We start from the raw sequence: 12,231 nt of genomic DNA on the forward strand, positions 1-12,231 counted from the left end.
ATTTGCTATAAAAATGAGAGTTAACACAAGAGTTGATGCATTTTCCTTAACTGTGCTAGCATACACCAACCTGACGGATCTTGCTGTTATTTCCCTAAGTTAAATATGTTGTACAATGGGGGAGATGTCAGTATAAGTAACGGCTCCATCACCCAATCCCTACTGGGCAGACTCGAACCCCGAACATGCAAGATGTCAGCCTAGATCTCAGGGATATGTTGGCCTCACTTTTGCACAGTGGGAGGAGTTGCATCATTTGTCTGATATAGTCAAAGTTAGGCTGTACATGTGAGGCTGATGAGAATCTTATTGTGTTGCATGAGCAGGTACAAACAGGACAAATATAGACCAGAAATTAAATTTGAGAAGCTCAGCAAAGTTATTAGAAGTGTCCCTAAGGGGTTAGTTAATATGTGCACCTGATAACATGGGGATCCATTTGGTAATCATTGAGACATTTTGCGTACATCTAGGCCTTATGATATCAGTGGAGGAATAGCCAGGGATCCTTAAGTCATTAGGATACATCACCTGAGAACCATAAATAATATATGTAATGTGTTAAACTTCATGAATGATGAATCTGTGATATGTGGATTTTATTACTGAAGTGTTCTAGTTTCAAACTGTAGTCCGTTTGTAGTCCAAGACGTATTGACAAATCGTGTTTGAGGAGGCTTTGGTTGCCTGCTGGAAAAACATCAGTGTGGAGAGCAGAATAAGCAGGTAGGAGAGTCCCATCTGCTGTCCTTAGACGATGATTTAACTTTTTATATGCTTTTTTTAAAATCTGCATCACATATACAGACCCTCTTATAGAAACCCTATTCTTGCCTTTTGAAGTTGCAAGTTGGACTGTATACAATGACCAGCACATAGAAGACAAAGACTTGGACTGGATCTGAGTTGTTTGTGATTTTGCTGACGACACCAGAAAATCTTCAATTGCTTACAATTCTTGCAATCTTTTCAGAGCCAGTTAACTGCCCAGCATCACAAAAGCTTTAAACGTAAAAATAGGATCCCCGCAATTGTAGCCATGTTGAATTATGTGAAATTATCATAGATTATCTTGTCTCCATTAAACCCACCTTGACCACTTTCTTTGTCTCCTTTGTTGTAATCTGTGCGTCCTCTCTTTTAACCTTCCTCTCTCCCCTGCACAAAACAGAGGAATATTACATTGCAGTCTGCAATCATACGTGTCTTTCAAAGGTTGAAAAGAGGGTCACAGAGAGAAAGCCTGAGAGAGAAGGGAGAAAGTCATGCATGGATAGATTGGTAGGAGGGAGCAGCAAGCTGTGACTCTTGGACATGTTCTGGTGGGTGCACTGAACCCCGGAGGCTGCAGCCACACTCGGCTCTTTGTTGTTTTCGTTCTGCACAGGGAGGCAGGGTACTTTCCTGAGCCGGGGAGGAGGATTAGCATTGCACGGCCTCCATCCCCAGCTGCACACATGACCGGCACCGTAGGAAAGCCCCCGAAGACAGCCCAGAACGAGGTACGTAAGGGATGAAGGGAGCGGGGCGAGACACGAACATCATTTCGTCCAACACTGAGGAATGTTGCAAGCCCTGTAAACTCCCCAAATGATCAGTGTAACACACTGTCAACAGCCCCCTTATTTTGGAGGGACTGTGCTCTTCCTCTGCAAGAGTTTTCTGCAGTGCCATTAACAGTGATATCTTTATGTCCAAACAGTATCTGCATCAATAAAAACCTTTAAGCCAGTACAAAGTAAAGAGTATTTGTCTCTATGTATATTTACATCTACCATTTCAGTCTAAGGTAACCACTTTTTAATGATATAATCAATAATGATACGTTACATTTCCAGTCGACTCTGCATTATCCCGAAACTGAAACATGTGTGAAACATGACATCTACTGGCATCGTGCAAGGTTCTGGCTCTCTCCTATTGGCTGGTCATTGGTGCCAGGTGATGTCACTTCCTACAGAATACCATAGATCATCTGTCAGCAACATTAACCAGCTGTTGGAGCAGATTGTTCCAGTTGCTGTTTTCTTTCCACAACCTTCAGTAAGTCCCTGTGCTCAGAGAGAAACACTTACAGCACATGAAGAAAAGGATTGTTTTTGCAACTTAGTTTCCTAAAGGTGTCATTTGAAAGTACAGGTGCTTTTGAACCTTTGATTTTGTCATGGGAGTTGTTTCCTCTCCCTACATTCTCCCACCATGAGTCTTCATGCAGAGCTACACTAAACACCTCCATACCGGACTTCATAAGAAGGTGATGAACAGCTTCCCGAAAGTGACAAGTATACTGCTGCTGGAGCCTACTCAAAAGTGAAGCCAAAGGATTTAGAGCTCCTCCTACTGACTGGCTGCAGTATAAGTCCTACATCCCACCTCCGCCATATTAGCGATGGGAGGGACAAGAATACTCTCATTACTTTTTTTGCTGTATTGAGTAACGTGATGCATGAGTAATCTGTTACAAAGTTACTTTTACATAAAGTTGATGCGTTATTGAAAACATCTCTGAAGCATTGGTACAGTTGTGTCAGTGAGATTGCCTACCTAGCTAGTTCAGCTAATGCTTGAGTAAGATGGCAGATCAAGGGGCGTAGCCAGGAATTCTGGGCCCCCTGAAAAGATATCTCAGTGGGCTCCATAACCACAGCCAACCCTACATAATATAACATTGCTGCTATAATACTGGTTTATTTGCGATTTAATTTACTTTGAGAGAGACTCCCCTTTTTTCCAGAGAGGAATTCTGAATGTTTGTTTATTTATTCAGACAATTTTAGTTATCTTATTGCAGTTATAACAAATCAAAAGAAAAGCGTAGTAGAAAACACATTTTATTTCAGGCCCATTAGGGGCCCCCCTCCCCACTTGGGCCCTAGGTAGTCAGTCCCACTTTTCCCCCTTTTCCTCACTATGACGCCCCTGGACAGATCCGACCACGTTTACTGCCCATTATTACAAGTTTTGGGGTGAAAGAGACAAGGAAAACATAACGGTGAAATGTAAGCTGTGTCTCAAGGAAAAAAAAACTTGTCAGATGCTTAAGAACTCCACTCCAAATCTGAAGAAGCATCTGCGAGCTAAACATAGCTCCACAATGCTGGTGTCGAGGCCCATTGAGGAGTGGAAAGATGCTGGTAGCGCTACGGCTACAAAACAGCAATGTCTAGGTCAGGTTAGAAAGGAGAGGGAAAAAGACAACACATAGATGGTGCTTGTTGCCAAGTGCCATGCTCTCACTGCTGGGGAACTGCAAGAACTACTGACGCCTGCACAAGCTAACGCAGGAAACTCTGAGGATTACTTTTTTGCATTGACAGAGGGCAGATATAGCCTCAGCATCGGCATTTGAGTTTTTAGTGATAAATAGTGCTCTCACGCGTTACTTTTGTTTGCAAGTAACGCAGGAATGTAACTAAAGGTGTTTTTTTCGACTGCAGGAACTTTACTCTGGAACTAGGGACTTTACCCCTGAACTACGTGCGTTTTGACTGGAGGAACAAGGGTCTAAATTTAGTTCAGGGGTAGTTAATCTCCCCCCTGAAAAGCCCCTGCTTGGGGGGTAGTACTATTCAAAGGTCCTGGGACTTTCGGCTGAACGTAACAGTGTTTATGGAGTTTAAACAGTTGTTGAAACACAGAGGGAGTTCCTGGGAATGCAAACTAGTTTAGTTTTTTATTAAGATTTCAAAATATTATTTAATATCATTTTTTTTCTCCATACGACACTGGCCTGATTTTCAAAATCCAGCAGGGACTTCAGCACACGGTCGAAACGCAGACAACAATGGGGGCACAGGAACATTTTATCTCCGGGGAAAGTAGGTCTTATGGCTAAAAGACCCCAGAACTCTTGGTCGAAATGCACCTTATCTTATGGTTTAATGGCAGAAATCTTGTAACATGACAAGTTACTTTAAGAAGTAACATCAACCTGCTGGTTGGGACGTGGGTCTAACTTACAAATCAAAATACATATTAAATACATTATTCTTAAACATGGTCTCTGTCATTATAGTCTTTTTGTGTCCTGAAGATTTAAGCACACATGTTCATTTTACTGAAAAGTTGAGTTTTTATTAGTTATTTGATGCTACAAAAAGAGATGTAATGCTATGATTTACCCCTCTGTTAAATGTGTCTCTTGCTGCAGTGTGTGCTCCAGATTAGCAGAGTACCAAGAAGTAACGACTGCAGCTCCACCAGTCAATCCCTACTCTGCAGATTCTGGCCCTGTCATCAGTGCGACATGCCAGTGCCTATCGTGGGGATATTTGGCTTCACTTTTGTTCAACAGGTGGTGGTAGAGACTTGTCGTGCATCTTTACATGCGACCAATGCTCCACACTCTAACTCAGTGGTTGAGTCACAGATATAAGTGGCATCAATCTACCCGTACCATTTGAATTACAACACTTCAGAAAGAACAAGGTTGATTATATGTGCATCAATCTATAAGTATTGTCTGGTGACATTCTATCCTTTGGGAGTAGCAACCAACTTGCTTTAAGAGTGTTCCTGCAGAGGTAAATGAAAATGTAAACTGTATTTTCTATGTGCTGATAATTGTTTACAGTCTGAATAGCAACTCGAACAGCAAAAATGGAGTTGTAGTTGAGAGACGACATCTTAGTAGCGATAATTTGTTACACTTTTATGCAGATATGTTAATCGCAGCTCATAAAAAGCCAAATAGTTGTCAAATTTCTACTAATGGGATCTTGGATTGCACCACAGCCTTGATCTGCTTCCTTTGCTCTCCATGTGGACCGCTTCCTGCACACACCCAGGCCTGTTGAATTGCTTGAGGTCAAAGCTAATTGGACAACAAATGGAAACCAAACTACGGTGCTACTGTCACATAAAGTCATGTGACTTGGCTTCAGTGACTATAAACATTTTCTTTTTGTGTTCTCCTGACTGTGAGAGATTCTTCTGCTGTCAAGTGGCTCTTTGTCATTGTTTAGCCTATCCAAGTCAATTTGAATACAACTAACTATTTCTGTCTTGGCTAATCTGAAGTGAGAACAACCATCAACGTCTAAAGATGGGGTCTTTTGGCATGACAATGACAACAGGCTGTCAGCGTACCAAGCCATAAAGAAAAATGTATTGTCCGCATTACGAGCCAAGACATGTTGCTTGTGATGTATTTGAATCACATACAACATGGCTTGTGATCTAATTAATGGCTTGTGCTGTTGACATGACTGTGAGTAAGTGACTGTGAGTTAATTATGTGGGAGCATACAGCTGGATAAGCTTCATTCGTATTATGTTGGAAGAGGCCATTTCTTAGAGCCATTTTCTCCTAACTGTGTGCCAGCTCAGCATGCCAGCAACAACAGTGTTTAAAGGAGGGGTCAACAAATGGAGCTGCCAACAGGCCATTGCCACAGAACAGAAATACTCCCCACTTATTCCACGCTTTCTCACAAGGAAATCTCATTTATAATTTGGACACTATGAATTTGTGAGTGCTACACTTGATTACTCACTTTATGTAGGACTTTGTTGTTTTGATGTAATGCAAGGAAATCACACTCAGTAGGTAGTCACGTTGGGTGTATTACGTAATAACATGCATAATAAAATCTGGTGTAGTTTTCCTTCTAACTCCAGTGACACATCACATGTGTTTCAGACAGGTATTGGAGACTCTGCGACCTCAATTCAACTAAGGTTGTTAAGACTTTGTCATGTGTTTTCCCGTCTCACTAAGAAGACCCAAGTTGGTCACGCCTTGTGTGAGGCTCACAGCCTGGCGCTGCAGAGACCTGATGAGTAACACTGGCTCCATTACTGCAGATTTATTACTCATCCTGCCACTAATCACACGCTCAGCCTCATCTGTCAGCAAGCAAGTGAATCTACTGTCCTCCCTGACAGTAAGAGGACAAAAATGCACGACAATAAGACTTCAAATACTGTTTAGCTTGTATCATTAAACAATCAATGTCACTGCTTTCACATGTTATCATGTATCTAACAGTAAAGTAGTAACCACTTGCCTTCCTGCAGCAGCACCAGTTGATCAGCTGTTGCTGCCATTGCTTTAAAAATCAGGGTCAGGGCTCCATCTAGTGGTGAGTCGGCTGCTGAGAAATCCTCAGAACAATAAACCCGAACCAAGATTTACAGTAAAGGAATGAGAAGAAAATAATAAGAGCAGTGGGCTGTAACTATCAGATCCACTCAGTTTATCAAATTTGAAACCAGTTGTATGATCATTATTGTTTTTGTTATTTTTAAAACTCAGTGACTCATCAAGATACATTACAGGAATCCTAAGCTTCAGTCAAATTTGAGTGCTGCAAAATGATTTGATGAATTAAAAATGTTTCCACAGGCAGCGACAGACATAAACACTCATTTTAAAAATGTTTTAAACATACATAAGTCTCTGATATTCAACACTTAAGTTCCAACAAGGTGTTAATTATAATTTCCATTACAACACCTATGTATCCAAGAAAAGGAGAGGAAATGTTAGGAAAATTGACAGGGGGTCTGAAATGAAAACACTTGTGGTTGTGAAGTAGAGGGGCCTAATGTCCCATTAAAATTACTAACCATAGACCTGTCTTGAGTCCCTGAGCTCCCTTGTCTTGTAGGTTACTCTGAGTCACTGCTGTGGACGGCCTGCTGCTGTGGACGGCCTGCTGCTGTGGATGGCCTGCTGCTGTGGACGTGCCAGACTCCAGCTACTACAACTACTACGATCCGTCTCACCACCATCATCTCTCTCTCTCTCTCTCTCTCTCTCTTGATCTCTTCGATCCCTCTTTCCAACCCCAACTTGGTGGAGGCTAACATGAGTCTGGTTCTGCTCGAGGTTACTGCATGTTAAAGGAAGTTTGTCCTTGCCGCTGTAACTTGCTAAATGCTGTAAAGTGCTCTGCTCATGGTGGATTAAGATGACATCAGACTCAGAGTCCTTTCTGTAAGAGGGGACTGGATCTTATCCTGTCTTGATGTTGGGTCTTGTTAATTATACATAGAGTACTGATGTTGGGTCTTGTTAATTATATAACATAGAGTACAGTCTAGACCTGCTCTGTTTGTAAAAGCGCCTTGAGATAACGTTTGTTGTGATTTGGCACTATATAAGTAAAGGTTGATTAATTGATGTGATAAATTTTACATGGGGTCAAAATCCCTCAAGGTGCCCCTGATCTAGGTAAATGAATTCTGAACTTCTTCAAGATACTGCTATTTTATCTAGAGGCATTGGTTAAGACACCATGAGTCAGAACACTGAAACAGAAAATATTTAGGGGATTCATTTAAGGCTAATCCAGACTTAGAAATCAACATCAAATCAAACTTTCCTGCTAATGACCTGGGATTGATTGAGTTTGAAAACATTTGGTTATCCTTAAAGGTTTTATTCCAGATTCAAATGTTGTTTTTTTTCACAACAGAACACATCACTTTCTGTTTGCATGGCTCTATCTACCCTAGCAGTGATGCAGTTTCACACTGTAGCATCATGCTATTTCAAACAGCCACCTAAGCATAAATTTGAACTATTGAAAAATTTGCAGAACTTGAGCAGGACACAACTTTGATGTTCTCTGTTATACCAAAATGTACATGTAAGAGTCCCCACTTTCCCTATGCCTGTCTGAACTTCTTTTTGAGCCACTTTAATGTCCTGCAGCTGTCTTAAGGTCAAAGCAGGTCAAAGCACCAACTCAACTAACTCAGCCGCTGAAGTTGCAAAACCTGTAGAAGTGGCACTAAAGGCTGCAAACAAGAGCTTCAAGAGGGCAAAAAGGAAGACAGCAGAGTAACTACACAACAGGGTCTGCTCCAACTTTGTCAAAGCTGTTAACAAGAGCAGCAGTGTGAGCGAAGCTTTTATTGCCAAGAGCAGTAATAAATATAAAAAGCATCGTGCCCACTGGAATGAGTCACCCCTAGGTTTCAGACCAGCTCTGGTATTAGAGATAAATCAAATGATGATAGAGATATACACCGAGTACAACAGAGTGAAATCTGAGATAACTGACCGTAAAAATACTGAAGTTTTTAAATTCTCCTTATATTTTCACCTCTGACTCCATAACATGACTGTTAGACTTGATTAATTTCACCTTTGTAGTAAACATATCACTATTAAATACAAGACCTACACAGATTTGATTTGCTGAACCAGGTAGTAGAAATACATTAGGAGAAGTGCTTGCTTAAGTTGAATCTCTTGTTAATGTATTTTAAAAAAAAATGTCAAACTTGATAGATCATTTCTGTCTACTGTAATAAGGAAGATGTCAAAAACAAGTACTTTCCTGTAAATAGTAAAATCCACAGTTTCTGAGATATTATCTGTTGTCTTTAAGCAAGACACAACAAGCTTTTTCACACACAATAGGCATTATTTCAATATCATACAAATGTGTTCTTCAAACGACAGCAATAAACAAGTCAAAATGAGATTTAACTTTCTCATTATTAGCTGTTACGACACTGACCTTGAGTTGTTGAACCACAATTAACTCTCGAACAACTACCTTTATTTGCAGAAATTGTCTTCATTTAAACTTCACAGTAGTCATTTTCTGTGCGATCTGTAAGATTATCTATTTGTTTTACTATGTTGATACATTATTTTTAATCAAGTTGTCCCTATTATGACACATAAAATGAATGTTTTGCTAAGCAGTTAGGGTATTCAACAAACACTTCATAGGAAGGTAACATCTGTTAAAATGTGAACAGACGTAAATAAATCCATCTGCCTCTGCTGGTGGTCAGGAGAAACTACAACATGCAGGGTACTGCTCTTCATTTCTACCTACAGGTGCATCCAGTACTATTACGAAAAAGCAAAAAAAACCAAAAACTTGTCTAGCGGTTTTGACCATATTCTATTAAAAAAAACGCTGTATATTTAAACTCTCAATTGTGATGACTTAAAGCTGTTGTTGGTAGTCACAGAGTAAACATCTGTTCAGAGAGAGGTACTTCGAATGTCAACACTATCCCTCCCAACCAGATTTCTTCTTCGCCCCCCAACACAGATCGGCGTGTGCAGTCATGATAGTGCCAAACTCATAACCAATCAGAGGACGTAGTAGGGGCTGCCCCTTAATCAGTCAGGACAGAGGATTGGAGATTAGCTATGATTGGTCCGTCATAACGGGAACATGGGGAATAATAACTTTGCTTGATACAAAGGCATTGGAAAACGCAGAGATTTCGCAATAGTCTCAAATTACTCCACTTACCGATGAGTACCGATGGGCATTACGACCTTTTCTCCAAACCCAGCAGAAAAAGAGCAACATGTTTTACACCATTCCTACCAACAGCAGCTTTAATATAGTATTCATTCATTAAATTAACGGTTTAGGGGCGCTGGTGGCCTAGCACTCTAAGCGCCCACATACAGAGGCTACAGTCCTCATTGCAGGGGTCGCCGGTTTAATTCCCGACCAGTCTGCTATTTCCTGCATGTCTTCCCCCAATCTCTACTCCCCATATTTCCTGTCTCTCTTCAGCTGTCCTATGGAATAAAGGCAAAAAGCCCCCAAAAATATAACTTAAAAAAAAATTAAGGGTTTAGCATTAGCTTGCCTTTCAGTCATTACTCAGGGCACAAAAATCAGGCTTGTGTTTGTAGATTGCTATTAACATTTAGAAATTATTCTTATTTATTCTAATGTTTGTAAATCTCGTTTTTTAGCATTAAAAACAAATTATTATTATTTTTTTTTTAAATCATAGCAGAATGAGAATGATTCATTCAGCAGAGAGCTTTGTATCAATTTTGATGTTGACTCAGTGCAATTATTGCAATATGTGTGCAATTTCCTGTCGTTCAAAAACTAATTGTTATATCATCAATTAACCACAAATTACTGATTTGAATAATCCGGAAATGTGTAACATAGACTGTGAGTAGCAGGTGAGTAGCTTACTTTTTCCACCACGGTGCAAGACTGAACGCTTCAGGCGCTCCTTTGTGCCCACCGCCATCAGACTGTTAATTCATAATATACTGTATTATAATTATCTTTGCTATATTTATTATTTTATATTACATTATTATTGTAACTACAACTCATGGTCATATTACATACCCATATTTATTTTTACTTATTGTTTAATTTGTCCTTACCAACCATCATGACACCATGTCAACCTGTCACTACTGAAACATTTTTAATACTGCCTGTAATTACTTCTATTTACTCTAAATTCCATTGTAACAATGTATATATCTAAATTGTATTCTAGCTTTATCTATCTATTTTTATTTTTACTTATTTTATTTTATTTTTATTTAATTTACTTATTGAAACTTCTTTCTTGATTGTACTTATGTCTGGGTTGCTTTATCTTACTTTGCCTAAACTCTTATACTTTGTCGCCACCAAGTGAAATTTCTCAGCTATTATTAAAATAAACCATCGGCTTGAAATGTTTACGTGCACGTGCACGCGCCTAATCAAATCCAACCTGTCTCTTTATCATAAATGTTACACATGTTCAAACCAACCGGGTACCCACGCGCTCTTCTTCAGGCGTACCAAAATTTGGAGAATACCGAAACATGGCGCTCCGTGCGTGCGTGGGGGGCAACCCCGTCTCTGCCTCCATCTGATGGCAGCATCAGGCAGTCCCGTGAAACATTTGCGTGGGAGTTCCCTTCACCGCCATGTCGGGATATTGCACATCTCTCCCTCCCTCTCCTCCTCTCTCTCTCTATCTCTCTCTCTCTCTCTCCCTCTCTCGGTGCATCCTCCCCCACATTAACAGCTTAGCACAGCAGCAGCAGCAGCAGCAGCTCCTACAGCATCCAGCATCCATCCATCCCCGCCTGCCTGCCTGGGGAGCAGCAGTCCTACCCGGCAGCACCGACGCACGGAGGGGGCGCATCATCCAAGTGATGCCACATTATCAGTCGCATTTCGACAACAAAAACTGCGAGTAGATCCTAAAAAAGAAGGGAGAGAAATCGCTTCAGCCACGAAGACAGCAACTGCCCATGAAGATGTCTAACGCTGACATCGTCTTAAACGCCGCCGACAGAATGGTGAAATGTAAGTTAGCCTACATTCTGCGTTTGGTTATAAATATTATATAACATGTCATATGTTTGGCTCGTTTAAGGTTCGGGAGAATGTGGCCTTTATTTTCATGTCGTGCTTTAATGGTGTGTTTGCGGCCATCAAGTTGTGTTCATGGTGGTGGTGGTAGTGGGCTGCTGGAGCTTTGATGTTGATAAACAATCCGGTTTTCTGCTGCTGCACAGCCCCCACGAAAAAAACAAATAACCATTAGTAGCAGTAGCAATGCACCTGGAAATAGAGATTGTTATAATTTGCTGCAAAGATGCTTTTATTTTTCAGTTCTTGCTGTCACGGTTTGACTGCATATTGGCTCTGAGAGGAGAGGCAGGGAAAAACAGCTGAATTGCTGTGTGAGCTTGTGGTTGGTAGGAGCTGGGGCAGTGATGCAGCAGGATTTCACAGGCTTTGACAGGGCCAGTGGAAGAGGAAACGGGCATGAAATTGACATTTAATGGGGGTATATTTTACCAGGAGTGAGTCATTTGTTCATTTGATTAGGAAAGATCACTAAGGAAACCCAAAAGCAGGTCAGTAGATGCTGAGAAAGCAGCTCTGGATAGGGGGGGGGGGGATTACTGAGGACACAAACTTGGATCAATGAAGGATGATGAAGTGCACACAGTTGTGCCATAACTGATTTAGCACTGCTCATTCGGACCATGGATCAGCTCACAGACATCACAGAGCCTGTAAATATTCACATGCAGTTTATTATTGGATAGGAGCAGCTCAGTCAGCATGAACGACTTTGTCCTTTAGGCTGCAGAGTTGTAGAAACAGAGTAATCTGCACTGAAATACACTAACGTGACAATGACTGCAGGCACTGCTCGCACCCTGTATGTAATCTGTTACAACTGGGAAAAGCTTCACTTAAAAAAAGGAACAATACTGTCAGAAAAAGCAGCCATTGCTTTCCAAGGGGCTGTAACAATCTTTTATTCATCATTATTATTAGTCAAGCACTTCATCAGTGTGACATAACAAACAATGGCATCACTGCTGAATAGTTTTCCTATCAAAAACTGATACTGAAGGGAAACAAACAACACACCATGACTCAGAAATCCTGAAGAGTAGCCATTTGATCTTCCTCTGCTTTGTCAGCAGATGATATGTTTCAGGACATTCAATCCAAACACTAACTGTTGCAT

General features: G+C 40.8%; 2 protein-coding genes across 2 annotated transcripts in view; one reads left to right on the forward strand and one right to left on the reverse strand.

The window, feature by feature from the left end:
• cxxc5a (CXXC finger protein 5a) overlaps positions 1–12,231 on the reverse strand; it is a 95,890-nt gene that overhangs the window by 36,306 nt on the left and 47,353 nt on the right. Inside the window, exon 5 of the mRNA XM_034684301.1 lies at positions 1,092–1,158. The gene's annotated coding sequence lies outside the window, so the exon portion shown is untranslated. The remainder of the gene's footprint in view (positions 1–1,091; positions 1,159–12,231) is intronic.
• The window catches only part of ppp3ca (protein phosphatase 3, catalytic subunit, alpha isozyme), a 42,378-nt gene continuing 40,779 nt past the window's right edge, over positions 10,633–12,231 (forward strand). The window contains exon 1 of the mRNA XM_034684299.1: positions 10,633–11,048. Within this exon, the coding sequence (XP_034540190.1) occupies positions 10,994–11,048 (55 nt within the window). The 5' untranslated portion in view covers positions 10,633–10,993. The remainder of the gene's footprint in view (positions 11,049–12,231) is intronic.

Source organism: Notolabrus celidotus, chromosome 5 (genome assembly GCF_009762535.1).
Source record: "Notolabrus celidotus isolate fNotCel1 chromosome 5, fNotCel1.pri, whole genome shotgun sequence".
In the NCBI taxonomy this organism is placed as follows: Eukaryota; Metazoa; Chordata; class Actinopteri; order Labriformes; family Labridae; genus Notolabrus; species Notolabrus celidotus.